Genomic DNA, 17,257 nt, shown 5'->3' on the forward strand with positions numbered 1-17,257 from the left:
TCAGGGCCTTTAGAGGTTGAAGTCGTAGGAAGCCAAGAATCTATTAGAGATTTCAAAGTGCTGTTAAATTCACACATATTTTTCAGAGGTAGTACACACATTGCCACACACTTATCAAGGAACCTCTGACAGTGCCAAGATGTTTCTAGTAACAAGCATATGAAGAAAATGCACCTATGGCATGTTCGAGGCAGGGCAGAGACAGACAGTGAGCTAGCTGTATTGGTGTTTCTGCTCTGCAGGGAGATGAAGTCCTATGGAATGATAAAGTTGGAAAGAATTGGTCTTTGCGAAGGAGCAGCTACTAAGATCCAAAGGATAAAATTACTATTATTTTTTCATTTTAAGCATTACATTTATTTATTGACTTTGTGTGAGTGGGCACATGCCATGCACTTGGCCCACGGTGTGTGTTTGGAGGTCAGAGGTCAACTTCCAGGGCTCTCATATTCTCCTTCTACCATGTTTGGTCCCAGAACTCAGATCATCAGGCATGGTGGTAAGCATCTTCATCCTCAGAGACATCTTGTTGGCCATGGGAATTTACATCTTAGCCTGTGTAGCGCATAAAATTCACCTCCCAAATATTTGTGCCTGGAAAGAGTCAAGGACAAATAAAGAATACCCCTGCCTCAAACACCAGGCCACTCCAAGCACCTCCTGAAGGGAGGACAGGCACAGGTAAACAGGACGTCACATCAGACCAACAGGAAGTTGAGTGAACTGCAGCGTAGCTCTACCAAAGCCCTGCTCACAGAAGACAGGCAGACGCAGCGAGCAAATGGATATGGATAGATGATGATTGGTGTCGGGAGACAGGAGGATTTCAGACTTGGGCAAGGCTATCGCAGGGGAACCCATGTCAAGGGACTTCTCAGTGGAACTATGGTCATGTGTGTATAGCTGCAGCTCCAGGAGAGCAAGCCAGAAACCCAAGAAGTTAGAGCATTGCAAAAGCCAGAGAACCCCAGGACGGGGACATGTAGAGCATCACCAGGTGCCATGGCCAACCGTGGGACACCTCTGAGAAGACGATCCATTAATCTTTTCAGAGGCCACCACTGAGACTCCTCTATTAGACAGGCATCAGCCTTTCTGGTTCTTTTTTTTTTTTTTTTTTTTTTTTTTTTTTTTTTTAAATAGGCAGAGTGAGGCTTTCTTCTTCTTCTTCTTCTTCTTCTTCTTCTTCTTCTTCTTCTTCTTCTTCTTCTTTTTCTTTTTCTTCTTCTTCTTTCAATATATTCTTTGTTTACATTTCAAGTGAGTTTCCCTTTCCTGGATCCCCCCTCCCCAAAAGTCCCATAAGCCCTCTTCCCTCCCCCTGTTCCCCAATCCGCCCCTTCCCACTTCCCTGTCCTGGTATTCCCCTACACTGCTGCATTGAGCCTTTCCAGAACCAGGGGGCCTCTCCTTCCTTCTTCTTGGACATCATTTAATATGTGCATTGTGTCTTGGGTATTCTGCACTTCTAGGCTAATATTCGCTTATCAGTGAGTGCATACCATGATTGATCTTTTGAGACTGGGTTACCTCACTTAGGATGATGTTCTCCAGTTGCATCCATTTGTCTAAGAATTTCATGAATTCATTGTTTCTAATGGCTGAATAGTACTCCATTGTGTAAATATACCACATTTTCTGTATCCATTCCTCCGTTGAGGGACATCTGGGTTCTTTCCAGCTTCTGGCTATTATAAATAGGGCTGCTATGAACATAGTGGAGCATGTGTCCTTATTACATGCTGGGGAATCCTCTGGGTATATGCCTCATAGCTGACTCCGAGATACAGAGACCAACAGTAAAGTGCAACGTTCTGAACGTTCTTGGGTTGGGGTTGTGACGGGGGAAGAACGAGAGGATTGGAACATTTTTCACAGAGAGAGTGCTACAGTCACCTTCTCCTCATCCCATACTTCTCTTGCTTTCGAGGATTTCTGAGACTGTACTAAAGACAAAGATGTGCATGCCAAAGGTTGAAAGAATCCCAGGTGGAGTTTGAAAGAATCCCAGGTGGAGTTTCTAGTGGCCATACCACAGGGCCTTTGCCATCCGCCTTTACTCTGCTCATATCTAGTTCTTGCGTGGAGCTAAACCCTGTCACCAATATTTTTTGTTCAGTTTCACTGGAGGACTCTGTTTCCAGGGAATGAGTACGTTTATAAGTTATCCAGAGCACAGGAAATGCTAGATGATAAAGTTGACAACATATATGGCAAAACAAAAAACAAAAAACAAAACAAAAAACAAAACCCTTTTGCTGCCTAGAAAGCTGTCTGGTCTCCTCCTTAACATTTAAAGGTCTCTGTTTTTAAAGGGATCCTGGCAAGAGTGTACCTGGGAAAATCGAAGACTCTGAATTAAGTGCATTTTCTTTTACACTATGAGCTTGTAATCAGAGTGAATGGCACCTTCTGAATTCTCATGTGTGGATATTTTAGTTTATGGTGGAAAATACTTAAGAGATTGGAACATAAGATAAATTATACCTGTGATTCTGACACTTCAAAGTAATCACTATTAATACGGCTGTTTTCTTCTCAATATATATATGTCCTTAAAAAGAAATAACACTAAATCCTTATTTATGTTTTCAAATTTTATACCAATATGCAACTTCATGAAGAATGCAAGAGAGACTTTGCTGTCTGTAGAATTATTTAAAGCATATTTTCTTGATTTTTATCAATATAATGATGAAGGTTGAATTGAATTCATCTTTCCACTGAATTATTTAGTCATATCCTTCAATCATGTCCCCATGGGATTTTTTTTTACTGCCTTTTGAATTGACTTATCAAAGTTCTGTGAATAGAAAAACCTTTCAGAAGTGATGGGGGGGTTCTTATTCATTTTCTGGGGCTCTTTGTAGAGTGTTGTTGTTGTTCACAGGGAAAGCAAAATTTTAAAGACAGAGCTCACACACCGTTGCCATTACTTGCAATATATAAACAGAATATTACTTTTTGACAAGATGCTTGGTGCATCTTGATTTAGAGATGTTTGCGCTTCAAGAACTGTTTCAAATTGCGCTCTGTCACCGAAGACACACGTTTCCCAAGGCTAAAGGTTTAAGACCTAATTTCCCTTTGGCAGAGTGGGTGACCACAGGCCACAGAGAAACAGGCAGGCCCAGGGGGAGGGATGTGAGGATTGTTTTCAGAATGTGTGTCTGTGGGGTGATGGGAAGAAAAAGGAAAATACTTAACTAGTTTGTAGAAAATGGGATTGGGGGGAAAAAAACCAAAAAAACCTAGGTGTTTTTCAAAGGATAGTTTTCCTGAAAGCCCAGTTTCCTAATTTTAGGCGATTTAAAATTTCCATGCACATTTTCAAGTTTCTTGAGAGCATGTGAAGAACCTTGAAACACGAGCTATCACATACAACCAGGGAACCCATTCTGAGCTGCCGTTCATGATTAACAAAGGGAACTTTCTCAGCAGACAGCACAGAAGTGACCTTCCAGGTCAAGGCCAATGCCTGGCTGCTTGTCTCCTGTTGTCCTTGATTGTGACTTACATATCTGTAGGGCACACACGTTTTGTCCTCAGGTTTCTTCTTCTAGTCTCGTGTGTGTGTGTGTGGGGGGGGGTCACATGTCCATTCACGGGACTTGCTGGCTTCCTGCGTGTGTCCCTTTATTCTGCAATCATAGCCAGCAGTTGTGTGTCACATGTTTATGAACAGCCCCAGATGTTGTTAAAAGAACCGCTTCTCCTTGGCTGTGGATTACAGTGCTCTGCTGTGCTCAGACCACAGGCAGGAACCCCTGGGGCCTGCCCTGCACATGGTGACCTGTATTCCTTGGAGAGAGTGAACACTGGTCCATTTCTGGCTCTTGGATCTGCCAGCATAACTTGTTGTAATCTCAGTAGTTTCCTGGGGAGGTTATTTCCTGGCTTATGCATGTGTTCCCCCTCCCCCCACTCATTAGGAGGGCCTCAGAGGTCAGACCGGGATTGCATTGCATTCTGGATAGCCAGTATTCAGTCTGGCTGGCTCCCTCTGCCATACCCCTCCTGGGTCCCAGGCCATTGCGACACTTTTTAAAACAGCATGTTGCATGCCTTAGGCTTTGTCCCCTTCACTGAAGTGCCTGTGCAATGTCCCCTATGCAGTGACCTCCTTGTGACCCCTGTGGAGACTCCCCCTGCCCCGCCCCCTTCTGATGTTTCCAGATTTCTTTCTGACACTTGGCTTCCTCAACTCCCTCTTCCCAGAATCCTCTCCCTTATCTCTGGAATATAGACAGTCCATGCCAAAACCTGAGTGCAGTTATGTTTCTAACTTCCTTCCCTTCTCCTGGCTCTATGGCTCTGCACTGGTTAAGCACCTGTCTCCCACCTGCACAGCACCTCAGAGGTTAAGATCGAGGTTAGTTAGTGTCACCTTGAATAGACCGGTTCCTACTATAGAGCCCTTTCCTCTGATTCCATTCTCACGCTCCCTGACGACATCTGTTGCTGATTACTCCTGCAGGTGCGCTCTGATTCTGCTTCTTGTTCGGTTTGTGTTCTGTGGTTCTTCTCTGACATTATTTCTAGGTTTTCCCCGAGTCTCTATAACTCTGCTTGGGACCAAACAGCTTTGGGAAGTCCCTCCGGACTCCTGGTGGAGAAGACACATGCGTGAGCTCGGTCACCCCTCCTTCTCCTGCTCCCTTTCCCCTGAAGTCTGGAGGCCCAGTGGAGGACATGATAATGAACTGGTATCTTTATATTTCCAAATCTTCGTCACCATGTTGAGAAATTAGTGTTTCATCCACAAAAGGCCCGATTCCCTCTCGAGCTACCTTTGTGTCTCCCTATGCTCCTAGCTCCTTCTATCCCACTGAAGAAGGGCCCATGGGTGCCATCTTGGTACATGGATGCTAAAACCTTCTCAAAGTTTCAGTAAGAGGGATACCTGTTTCTAAGCAGAGCTGAACAATTGAGTTAAAATGTCCCAAGGCCATTTCCTGGTGCTTTCTCTTTTGACTTTCCCGATAGCACCAAGTGTCATGACTGTTCTTTCTCAGAGTTTGAGTGTCATCCTTCCAAAGACGACCTTGATAGGAGCTTGGCACGAATGAGGCTTTGTTGGGTTTAGACAGATGGTTACCAGTGGGAGCATTGTTCCCCTGCAAACCAGGGTTTTGAATTTAAAGTGCATCTGATTCTAGACTGGATTTGCTCTCCTGTTGGCTATTAAGGTGGTAATATTTCTTTTCCATTTTAAACCAAGTTAGACAAGGAGAGCCATACCTTACCCTGAACATCATGTTAAGTGGTCACTTATCCTGACCCAGTTTATTGGGGTTCGTGTTGGGAAGGACATTCTGTGACAGACTCTAGGCTCTATACTACACTGTGCCTCTTCTATTCTAAAAATCACCTCTAGTCAGGAATCATCAGTCAGCTCAGGTTTTCTTTTTTCTTTTTTTTTCTTTTCTTTTGTTTTTTTTTGGGGGGGGTTGTTTTGTTTTTTCGAGACAGAGTTTCTCTGTGTATTTCTGGCTGTCCTGGAACTGACTCTATAGACCAGGCTGGCCTCGAACTCAGAAATCCACCTGCCTCTGCCTCCCAAATGCTGGGATTAAAGGCATGTGCCACCACTGCCCGGCTCATTTAAAGACATTTTAAAAAGCAAATGTCCTGCCTGGTTGGTTGTTAGCTTGATACAAGCTGGAGCGATCTGAGAGGAGGGGAACCTCAATTTGAAAAAAGGCCTCTATACGATCAGCCTGTAGGCTAACCTGTAGTGCATTTTCTTGATAATGATTGACATGGGAGGGTCCAGCTCATTGGGGCTGTGTCACCTCACTGTGGGAGGTGCCATCCCTGGGCTGGGAGGAGCCAGTGCACTGTGGGCGGTGCCATCACTGGACTGGGAGGAGCCAATAGACTGTGGGCGGTGCCACTGCTGGGCTGGGAAGAGCCAGTACACTGTGGGCTGTGGGCGGTACCACTGCTGGGCTGGGAGGAGGCAGTGCACTGTGGGAGGTACTACTGCTGGGCTGGGAGGAGCCAGTACACTGTGGGCGATGCCATCACTGGGCTAGGAGGAGCCAATGCATTGTGGGTGGTGCTACCACAGGGCTGGGAGGAGCCATTGCACTGTGGGAGGTGCCATCCCTGGGCTGGGAGGAGCCAGTGCACTGTGGGCGGTGCCACCACTGGGCTGGGAGGAGCCATGCACTGTGGGCGGTGCCACCACTGGACTGGGAGGAGCCAATGCACTGTGGGCGGTACCACTGCTGGGCTGGGAGGAGGCAGTGCACTGTGGATGATGCCACCCCTCGGCTGGGAGGGGCCAGCTCACTGTGGTTGGAGCCACCTCTGGGTGGTACTAGGTGCTATAAGAAAGCAGGTAGAGCAAAAACCATGAAGAACAAGCCAGTAAGCAGCACCTCTCCATGGCCTCTGCATCAGCTCCTGCCTTAGGTTCCTGGCCCAACTTCCCTCAGTGATCGACTTTAAATCTAGAGAAGCTAAAATAAATGTCTCCAGTTGCTGTTGGTCATGGCGGGGGTTTTTTGTTTGTTTGTTTGTTTGTTTGTTTTATCAGAGCGATAGAAAACCTAACTAAAGCTCAAGTCTATCTCTGAGGAGGCCAGAGAGAAACTTACTTGTTCCACAGTTAATCTGAGCAGCCGCTAGTCGTCCTCAAGTTGAATTCACCTCTGCTCCTCACCAGAATGGCTTGCCAACCTAAAGGAAAAGCAATCAAATCTAGAGACGGGGGTCAATGATATCTCAGCTGTGACTCGGTTCAAGGAAAGTTTGAAGCCAAATCCGTCGGCACAGGAGACGTAATACATTTGTTTTGTGCCTTACAAAGCACATTATTCGGGAAATACCAGCAGGGCGAGTTCTGTTTTCCATCTACTTTGATACAAAATCACACATTAATGAATAAGGCAGAGGAGGAGGCCAGGCTGTAGCCTGGGAAGCCAGCTGTTGATCCACACCAGCTGTTGACCCACGCCAAGATCTTCAGGCTGCTTTCCCTCCCACAGCTGGGGCAGAGGGCACTGTGCCAGCACATTAGCATTAGGGTTCTTGGAAATGCCTGAGAGGTTAGATAAACTACATATAACAAGACAGCACAAAACTGCAAAATAAAGATATCGGGTTAGTCTTAGGTTAGTTTCAGGACATTATATGGTTCCGAGGTGAAAAGCCTGTGTGGCCCCTCCTCAGGACCGTAGGCCACTTTTTTTGCACCCGTGTTTTCAGAGACTCCAAACCACTCTCGTAAGTCCAGCTGCAGGGGGATGCAGTCCCTCGTCCATACCGGCACGCACCATATACATGTAATTAAAAATAATAAAAATAACTTTTAATAGGGGTCTTAAAAAGATTATAGTATTACTCTACAGTAAAGCAATGTAGATACATAGGGAAGTTTAGCAGTCTGACCCAGACCTTTTCCTGTTGCTGTCACCAAAGCTCCTGACAGCAACTTAGGAGAGAGAGAGAGAGAGACAAAGACAGAGACAGAGACAGAGAGACAGAGACAGACAGTCAGACAGACACAGAGACAGAGACTGACTGTATGTTGAGGTTTGGTTTGTTACTACATATTATAAAACTAAATTCTAGCCCCACCATCTAATTGCCTTAAGAGGAAGAGATCCTCACACGTATACCAGCTTTGGTTGTGTAAACTTTGCCCCCAAGTTACCTGTGTTTGGTTAGTAAAGATGCCTGTACCCAGGCAGAAGAGAGGTAGGCGGGGCTTCCATTCTCAGGCTTAGGGGTCTGTCTTAGTCAGGGTTTTACTGCTGTGACCAGACACCATGACCAGGGCAACTCTTAAAAGGACAATATTTAATTGGGGCTGGCTTACAGGTTCAGAGGTTCAGTCCATTATCATCAAGGCAGGAACATGGCAGCATCCAGGCAGGCATGGTGCAGGAGGAGCTGAGAGTTCTACATCTTCATCTGAAGGCTGCTAGGAGAAGACTGGCTTCCAGGCAGCTAGGATGAGGGTCTTAAAACCCATGCCCACAGTGACACATCTATAGTGTAGCCAAGAAGGCTACAACTCCTAATAGTGCCATTTTCTGGGCCAGGCACATACAGACCATGACAGGGTCAAAGGCGGAGACCAGGAGGAGGGAGGAGAAGGAAGAAGGTGCTGTGGGGTTGGTGGATCATGAGAATATGGCCATGAAGGCTGGCCATTTGGAGCAGGAGCGATCCAGGCAGAACATGGCCAGTTATATCTCAGGGTTGTTGACAGAGAAATAGACAAAATAACTTAGAGGGTTGATATCTGCTCTACTGCTCTTAAGATTTATTATAAATATAAAGATTCTTTCATTTGGGAGCTAAATGATCAAAGGTGGGGTAGAAAACCCCAAATAATATTTACCTCAATGTGTATATGTGTGTATGTGTGCATGTGTGTGTGCGCGTGTTCTGTGGGGGTAGCTGTGCATGTCACTGTGGGTCAGAAGCAGGGAGAGCTTACAGAAGGGAGAGAGGGGTAATATTGTCCAGAGTTCTAAACCCTTGATCTGTTTGCTCCACATAACAGTTGTCACAAACCCCTAGGCACTTCTACCAGCTGGACAGGAAGCATTAAAACCACAACAGCAGCAACAACAACAATCGGGAACAAGTGGGGACCTCTCAGAGTCAAGCACAGGGCCACATTTTCTGTATTTATTCTCCCCCTTCTCAGTTTTCCTTTTCCTTCTCTCCCTTCCACCCTCCCCCCTTTCTCCTTTCTTCCCTTTCCCTTCTTCTCTCTCTCCCTCCTTCCCCCTCTCTCTCCCTCCCCTTCTTTCCCTCTCTCTTTTCCTCCCTTCCTTGCTTCCTTCCTCTTTTCCCTCCCTCCCTCCCTCCCTCCCTCCCTTCCTCCCTCCCTCCCTCCCTCCCTCCCCTTCTCTCTGCCTCTTTCTGCCACCCTCACCCCCTTTTCCCCTTCACCCCCCTCCCCACCTGCCATCCTCCAGTCTCTCACTGACTTCTCCACAGAGCTTGTTAGTAGCTACCTTGGGACTGACTCAGGAATCCATATATTTTCATCCCTATAAGATCTGAACTGACATTGGAAGTGTGTGAGATGTTCCGTGTGCAGTATTCCTGCTCTTCCTGGTTCCACTCTGAGGTCAGTGACCACCTTTTAGAGACCTAGGGCTTTTTCTGTTCCTTGATATGTATTGGTTTTGGGGGAAAAAAATGTTCAAGGTTAAGGCTACATAGTCTTGTTTATATGGGTTCTCCAAAATTGGAAATTTGGCTATGACTACATCACCTAGAATGCACCCAGTCTACTACCCACCTAATCTGGAGACTTAAGTCTGAAATGCTTTGAAGTCCAGATCTCCTTGGGGGGCCGTCTTGATTCCCAGAGCACAAAGTGCTACTATACCTAGTCTGGTAAGGTAGTTGCACTTCAAGACAAACATGCAAAAGGTAGCACAATCAGCTTCAGCTCTAGGGAGTGTATAAAGCCCGTGAAACTGTACCTAAATTTGCCCCCATGCCTTTGGAATCTCATCATATGTTTATGCAAATACCCAAAACTGAACAGAAGGTATAAATACTTGTGTATTTATAAATGCTTCAGGTCAAGGACACCTGTATCAGTTACCTTGACAACACAAACAAAAGCATCTGCAGGAGGAAGAGTTGATTTTAACTGACAGTACCAGCAGGGAAGTCCACACTGGCAGCAGGCAGGAACAGGAAGTGTGAGTGAGATCACGTGGTTAACCCTAAACACAAAGTGAAAGAGAGTGAACCCCAAGTGGGGCGAGGCCATGAGCTCTCAGACCCCATCTCTGGTGTCTTCCTTCCTTCTGCAAGCTCTGCCTCTGAAGGGTCCACAGCCTTCCCTGTAGGCTTAGATTTTTCAAATCCTACCTTACTAAGGGCTCTTAAACACTTCAACCTCCCTTCTAGCCCAACGGCCAAAGGTAGGGGAGAAAGATCTTTAATAGGACGAGGGGGGATGTGGACCTATTTAGAAGTAGTTCTTTGTGGCGATTCCAAACATGAATCAAGCAGCAGCTTGATCTCGAGGAAACTGTGAGGCTCTGCTGAATCAGCATGAGTCAGTGGAAGTCGAGAGAAGCAGCTGGAATACCATGAGAAATTCTCTGGTGTTTTTTTTTCTACCAGGTCACCACAAGCAAAGATCAGCAAAGCGTTGCAAGGTAAACCAACGCCAGAGAGCATCGTCCACTGTCTGCTGGGTTACACTTGTACGCTTTCCAAATATCACGTGTCCTCTCAAGTGTCTGCCTCAGCAAAACAACATCCTCTCATAAGACAGCTTCCCGAAAAAACATCACGTGACACATGACTGAGTCTCCAAAGAAACCAGAAATTTCCCAAACAGTGCCATCTATCTGCTGGGAACCAAGTGTTCAAAATATGAGCCTGTGGGGGACATTTCACATTCAAACCCCCATAATACTCCATTTTTAAAAAGCCATTATACTACTTAGTAAATGGGTGAGTACTGTTGGGGAGAAATAGGTTTCACACTGGCCAATCCTGGACAGCCTAGCCCTTACCCCACACCCCACACCGTGGTTACACGGTGACAGAGTTCAGAGGTATTCAAGAAGTTAAACCTGACACAAAAATGAAAAGCTGTCCGAGCCAGGAGAAAATACCTCACACTCTTTTCAGGCTGGTTGAATGCTTTGGTAAAACTTACCAGTGCTTTCAGGTCAGGTTGTGGGCTCTACAAAGATGACCTTTTTTGGGGGGTGTTGTGAGTACAAGGGGTGGGCTCAGTCAGATAAGCAGTTGTCTGTCTGTCAGTCTCTCACAGAACAGACTAAATAATAGACTGAATTTTGGGGACTGGAGAGATAGTTCAGTGTTTAAGAGCACTGGCTGTGCTTCCAGAGGTCCTGAGTTCAATTCCCAGCAACCACATGGTGGCTCACAACAATCTGTCATGGGATCTGGTGTTCATGAAGAGAGCTATAGTGTACTCAAATACATAAAATAAAACTCGAAAATGTTTTTAAAATAGACTGAATTTTGGGGTATGGTGGGGGTAACACTTTTGCTCAACGGTGCTCAGTTACAAAGACAGGACTCAGCTCTAGTCTGTTGGGGAAGAACAACAACCGAAGCTGAAATATCAGTAATGCATAACCGGCCATGGCACGATGAAGGGGCACGTCTGAGGGAAGTGTTTTCTTTGGGGGTTTCTGTGGAAAGGAATGAAGAGAAGGAAGCGGTCGTTCAATACCACATCATGGTTCCAGGACGGGGTGTCTGTCAGGCTGGAAGCACAGAAGTGAAAGCAGAGACCAAGGCCGTCTTCCTAAAAGCTCGACAAGGCTGCAGGTTAGGTTCAGGAGGCATCCCATCTCTAGAATGTTTGCCAAAAAACGTGTTTTTGAGGCGTTCTCATAAGAACCATCAAAGGCGTCTATGAACTCACAGATGGGAGCCATAAGAACATTCCTGTGGGGGGGGGGGGGGCTGGCGAGATGGCTTAGTGGTTAAGAGCACTGATTGCTCTTCCAAAGGTCCTGAGTTCAAATCCCAGCAACGACAGGGTGGCATCCGTAATGAGATCTGACGCCCTCTTCTGGTGTGTCTGAAGACAGCTACAGTGCACTTACATATAATAATAAATAAATCTTTAAAAACAGAAAACATTCCTGTGAAAGGTGTTGAGCCCTGCAGAATGGGGCCCGGTTTCTTTTGTTCCTTCCGTGGTGTACACATCAGCACCACTGTCTTTATCGATGAGAGCAGTTGCATCCAGTCCTCTCTCTTCCACGGGAGGTGACCCGCCTGAAAGACAGGAGCAGGTGGGCGTGGTCTGGATCTGAAAACCGACACTCTCGCAAGCCTCTGATACTAGGATCAGAATCGTTGAAATCTGGAATTTTTGGGGGGAAGCCCAAGGCATTTTCACTTCAGAAAATGAAGAGACCTGAGGCTAGAGTCTCCTCCACGTAGACATTTCCGACAGTAGAGAGCTGCAATTCTGTTTAGCAGTACTGTGTGTGGGGGTGGCTTGCTTAGTTTATCACATCCCTAGTGTTATTCAGGTGGTGTGCACCCATAGTGAACAGACTGACAGCTCTTGGTCACAGGAAATGGCTACACAGGGGAAGCCATGGGCTGGGGGCACTTCATTTTTAAGGTGATCAAACGGAGAACCTGAGGTGTGGTTGGAGAATACGGAGTGGCATTGAGATTTTACCTCAGTGATTAATGTGAGGAGGGGAGAGCTATGCACTTGGTTTCTTTATCTGTCTTTTGACGCTTTCTGGCTGACACTCTGTTCATTTTGTGCTTATCAGTGGGGTCAATACTACAGACTTTCCATCAAGTGTTTCTAGGGTGGATTGGAACGCAACCTTTATCCCCCGTGATTTTACACGATCTTAAACTGAAATCTTAACCAGCCCCTGGTTCTCAGGTATGGTAAGAAATGAACAAGGTTCCGTTTAGAATAGAAGCAGGCAACGTGTCTTCTATGTAATGGCAAGCTGGGCCTTAGGGGTTTGGAGACATTGGCGCAGCTGTGTTGGCTAATAATTCACTTTCTGACCACTAGGTGGTGCTCATTCACTTCCAAATTTACAGTTGAAGTTTCTTCTTTTCTTATTTTTTCCTTTTGCTTGTTCTAGCCAAATTATCCTTAATCTGAGCATGCCTGCTCCTCTACAGGTGCAGGTGTATAAGAATTTTAATGTGTTTATCCAACCTGGGAAGTAACAGATTTACCAGTTAACATACCTTGCACATGGTGTGTGTGTGTGTGTGTGTGTGTGTGTGTGTGTGTGTGTGTGTGAATAATATTGATCTATATTCTTCAGAATCATTTGTCACTTCTGTGTAACCAGTGCATAGCAATTGCAACAAACCTTCTCATGGATTGATGTGGTTTTCTTGGTGGGTTTAAGAGTCCTCTGGATAAGCCAGTGAAGTGGACACGACATGTGTGTGTTGTGGAGGAGCACCGGGTTCTCCAGGCCTGATGGTCATAGGGTTCTCAGAGTAGCAGCAGAAGCAAGAAGCACAGCAGAGGACACTTGAGACTGGGATCTGAATGTGGGTAGCGTTTCGGAGGACCCGACTCATGGAGACATCATAAGGCGAGCGTGGTGAGAGTTAGCTAGCAGCTGGAGAGGGGACCAAGCCGGGCCTGGGCAGGAGGCTTTAGGAAATGAGTGATTAGGACCACTGGAGATAAAAATGGGTTCTTTCCTAGACTGTGGTGGGTGGGCGTCCGCGTGCCTTGCTTTCAGGTTCCCTAAACTTATAGCCAATGAAAGACTTTTGTTGTTGTTGTTGTTTTGTTTTGTTTTAGTAGAAAGTCTTGAGCAAACTTAAAGTTTTTGCAAATGTCAGCGATGGGTCTAAAAAGATGAGGGGATAAGGAGAGACTCAAGCAGGGGTAGCAGAGGGGACCGGGCAGAGAAGGGCCGGGTGCCAGTGAAGGGGTGATTAAGTGCGGCTTACCCCATACTCCACATTCCAAAGCCTCCGGGTGTTGTCAGTTATGGTCTCACATCCTGTCAGAGGAGCGAGTGGTCTTAAGAGCATGGGTTTCTCCTCTCCTTCCTTCCCTGGCCTCTCCCCGAGAATGACCGGTTGCACCTCAAAAACATGTGATGTGTTCAGCATGGCATCGAATTTGACCTGTGGGGTACGTTGGCAGTGGAGGGGTCCCGACATGAAGAGACATATGTAGTTCAGGTATAATCCCAACAAAAGGCCTGGTGGTCATGGAAGGTACCCCGATATTTGCGGCTGTCTATCCTGTACCAAAGAGAAAGGACTCCGGGAATTCGTTGACCATGATTATGACATATTGGTGATCATAACCAAAGTATCCATTTCTTGACTTTATCACCAAGGCAAAATGGGCAAAGGACTCTCCACTTACCCCAGGAGATGCAGGTGTTCATCTGCCCCAGGCTGGCCAATAAGGTGTCAGAACACCTAGACGACTAAATTCTAGGAAGCCCATGGAAAGAGAAATGGAAACACACCCTCGTGGTTCCGTGCCCTTGATTTCTCCCTCTTGCGGTGTCCAGATGCTGCTACAGGCTGGTCTGGAAGGATGATGCAGAGTCCAGATCCCACAGGATCCCGATCCACACTATAATGAGTGCCATGGGGGTGGGGGGAGTGAGAAGGCCTTCTCGGATGATGATTGACAATGAAATGGCTCTCTGAGACGATCTTAGCTTGGGCACCTTTATTCAGGGTGGGCTTGTACACATACACCTTATTTGAGGTAAACCAACCAATGGTTATCTAGTTTTGAGGAAATGGGCGAGACTATCTGGGGGTGGGGGGCAAAGGTCATTGGCCGAAGGCTCAGGCTACTGAGATGCCTCATTAGCATTAGGAGCCGTTCTAGGAGTCTCAGGTGCAGGACTATGTGACAGTCCTCAGGTGCACCAACTGTGGGATCCAGATCCCTTAGAGAAGAGGAAGTCCCAGCTGACAAAGAGAGCTCGCCCTTTTGCAGGGAGCTCAGAGCTGTCCCTTAACATCAGACTCTCTGACCTTAGCAGCAGGGCAACACACCTTGACCAGAAGACTGTGCAGAATCCTCCCTCTGTTGGAAGAGTCCAGCTGCGTCTGGCCCTTGCTCCAGGGCCTGCTATGGGCCTGACAGGCCTCTCCCCTCACTGCAGCCAGCTCTCCAGTCCTGACATCTCACATCCCACTTTCCTTTATACAATAACAATCAGTTATAACATGTAAAATACTTTATAAAATGTTGTTTGTGTAAGACCCCACAAAAACCGAGGGTGCCGCAGCACCCCACGCCCTGGAAGGCGACACCCAAATCACTCGCGAGAAACGGTCTCGATGCAATAGCATGAGGATTTCTTTATTTCCAGAATTCTGGGTTCCATAGCCGTGCACCACGCAGGGTTAGAGGACTATGGACCCCGAGTGCCGAATTGCGACAGCTTTTATAAGTTTACGACAGAGCCCGAGAATCACAAACCAATTATTTCTTAGCATGGAGAGCCCGCGAAATGCGAGCCAATTGATTTGTACCACTCCATAGTTTTTAGGCCAATCAGTTTAAATTATCGGAGCCTGCGCTCAGTGGACCAATTAGTTTCCTATAATGTCTACAGCTGCGTGAACTCCTGCTTAGGGGTAATGGCGTAAGTTTACAGAAGATAAGCTTAGCCCATTTCCAGTTACCCTATGGGGCCAGGATCACCTATTCAAGGCCTTTCTGCTAGGTCTAAACAAAGGGCGGGCTCTGGAATGTGACCTTTTACCTAGTTTCTAACAAAGCGAGATAGCATTTTAAACTACTGATTTCTTGGGGTCATTAGAGTTAGGCTGTATTATTTTCTATCCTTTCAGTTTGGCCTCTTTGTATACTCGAGCTGTGGGTGTGCTGGAATTGTCTTTACCAATGCATTCCCCAGGCCTTGATCCACTACCTAGTCCAGTGAAGAAAATGAGTAATCTCTCCTGAATGATTGAACGCTTCCCTACTTAAAATCTAGTTCAATAAACAAACCATACTGTGTATTAGTCACTCCAAATGAACTCTGGATAAATTTGAAATATTCCCGAGTGGACTCTGTTGTTCTGTGAACATTGGCCCGTGAGGATGTTTTCTGTAATATATCATCATGGTTTAAATTGTGGACACATATGGAAGACATTGCATTATAGGGCCAGGTCTGAGTCTTATAAAATCCACTTTTCTAGGGCAAGTTACTATTGCTGCTTTCTGCATTGGTTTCCTCTGTTTAAAAATTAAAAATAAAAAAGCGTTTACAAAGCTATAGCTTGCATTAGACGAGTAACTCTATTATCTTTAGAATGGGGCCAAGAATATAGCGGGGGAACTCAGTTCACACGTACAATTCATAAATACCTTATTTTATTTTGCAGTAGTGTGATTTGCGTATTTTGCAAAGACTGAAGGTAAATTGCTCATCCGGTTTTCAGAAGAGGGGGAAACCACTGATAAAGACACATGCTGGTTGCTTTCCTACGCTTGTGATTATAGTGATCATATTTGCACAGTGCAGCAACTACAGGGTTTATTGTGGAGTGTTTTGTGTTGTGGAATCGGTCTCAAAGCGGGCAGCTGAGGGAGGCGTGATGTCTCATGTAAGCCTTTCTTCCGGTTCTTTCCAGATCCCCACATCAAGGTTTCTGGGAAGAAAGAGGATGTGAAGGAAGCCAAAGAAATGATCATGTCCGTCTTAGACACGAAAGTAAGCGAACACTCTGAGTTGGTACCCAAGAGTCACGTGGAGAAGGGGGAACCAGGGAAAAGAAATCGGGAAGGTTTGAAAGGTGCATGTGATTCTGTGGGGGAGGGGGATAGAGAAAGTGCTTAGAATGAATGGTTTCTATTATATCATGTAATTATGTACACACATATGTATACATATATACATATACATATACATACACATGTATACATATATATACACATACACACACATACATACACACATGCACATACCTATACATATACGTATATATATACACATATACACACACATGTATACATATATGTGTGTATACACATATATATACATATATATACACATATATACATATATACACATACACACATATACACACACGCGCACATACCTATACATACACACATATATATATATACATATACATACACATGTATACATATATGTGTATATACACATATATACATATATACACATATACACATACACACATACACACATGCACATACCTATACATATACGTACATATATACATATACATACACATGTATACATATATACACATACATACACACACACACACACACACACGCACATACCTATACATATACGTAAACGTATATATACATATACATACACATGTATACATATATACACACATATCCACATATACACGCACACACACATACACACACATCCATATCATTTTCAGAGAGATACATTGGCCCTAGTTAGTGCTACATTATCTGCGTGTGCTCACCTGTGTGTTCTTGAGCTTGGAATGACCAGGATGCTCGATCACTGCAGGTACCTGTGCAGAAGGGTAATGGCGAAAGCTGACTGTGTGGAAGCCTGCACTCCTTTGTGATGTGGTTTCTTTAAGCACACCCAAAGCCCCCAGTGGATGCCAGGCACTTAATAGTGTACAGATAATAATTTGATTTATCCTCAAAAGTAACTCATCACAGAGAGGTTAAATAATTTGGCCAAAATCTCAAAGCTGGTAACGGGGGTGGGGGGGGTGGGAGTGTCGGGGTGGGGGTGGGGTTCAAATCCAGGCTGTGTTTCCTGCT

At 45.7% G+C, this 17,257-nt stretch overlaps 1 protein-coding gene across 3 annotated transcripts in view; it reads left to right on the top strand.

The window, feature by feature from the left end:
• The window catches only part of Bicc1 (BicC family RNA binding protein 1), a 227,704-nt gene that overhangs the window by 174,718 nt on the left and 35,729 nt on the right, over positions 1 to 17,257 (top strand). For all 3 annotated transcript variants that reach the window (XM_052163406.1, XM_052163408.1, XM_052163409.1), the window contains exon 4: positions 16,108 to 16,187. In XM_052163406.1, coding sequence (XP_052019366.1) covers positions 16,108 to 16,187 — 80 coding nt within the window. The remainder of the gene's footprint in view (positions 1 to 16,107; positions 16,188 to 17,257) is intronic.

The sequence above is a fragment of the Apodemus sylvaticus genome, chromosome 19 (assembly GCF_947179515.1).
Source record: "Apodemus sylvaticus chromosome 19, mApoSyl1.1, whole genome shotgun sequence".
Lineage (NCBI taxonomy): Eukaryota > Metazoa > Chordata > Mammalia > Rodentia > Muridae > Apodemus > Apodemus sylvaticus.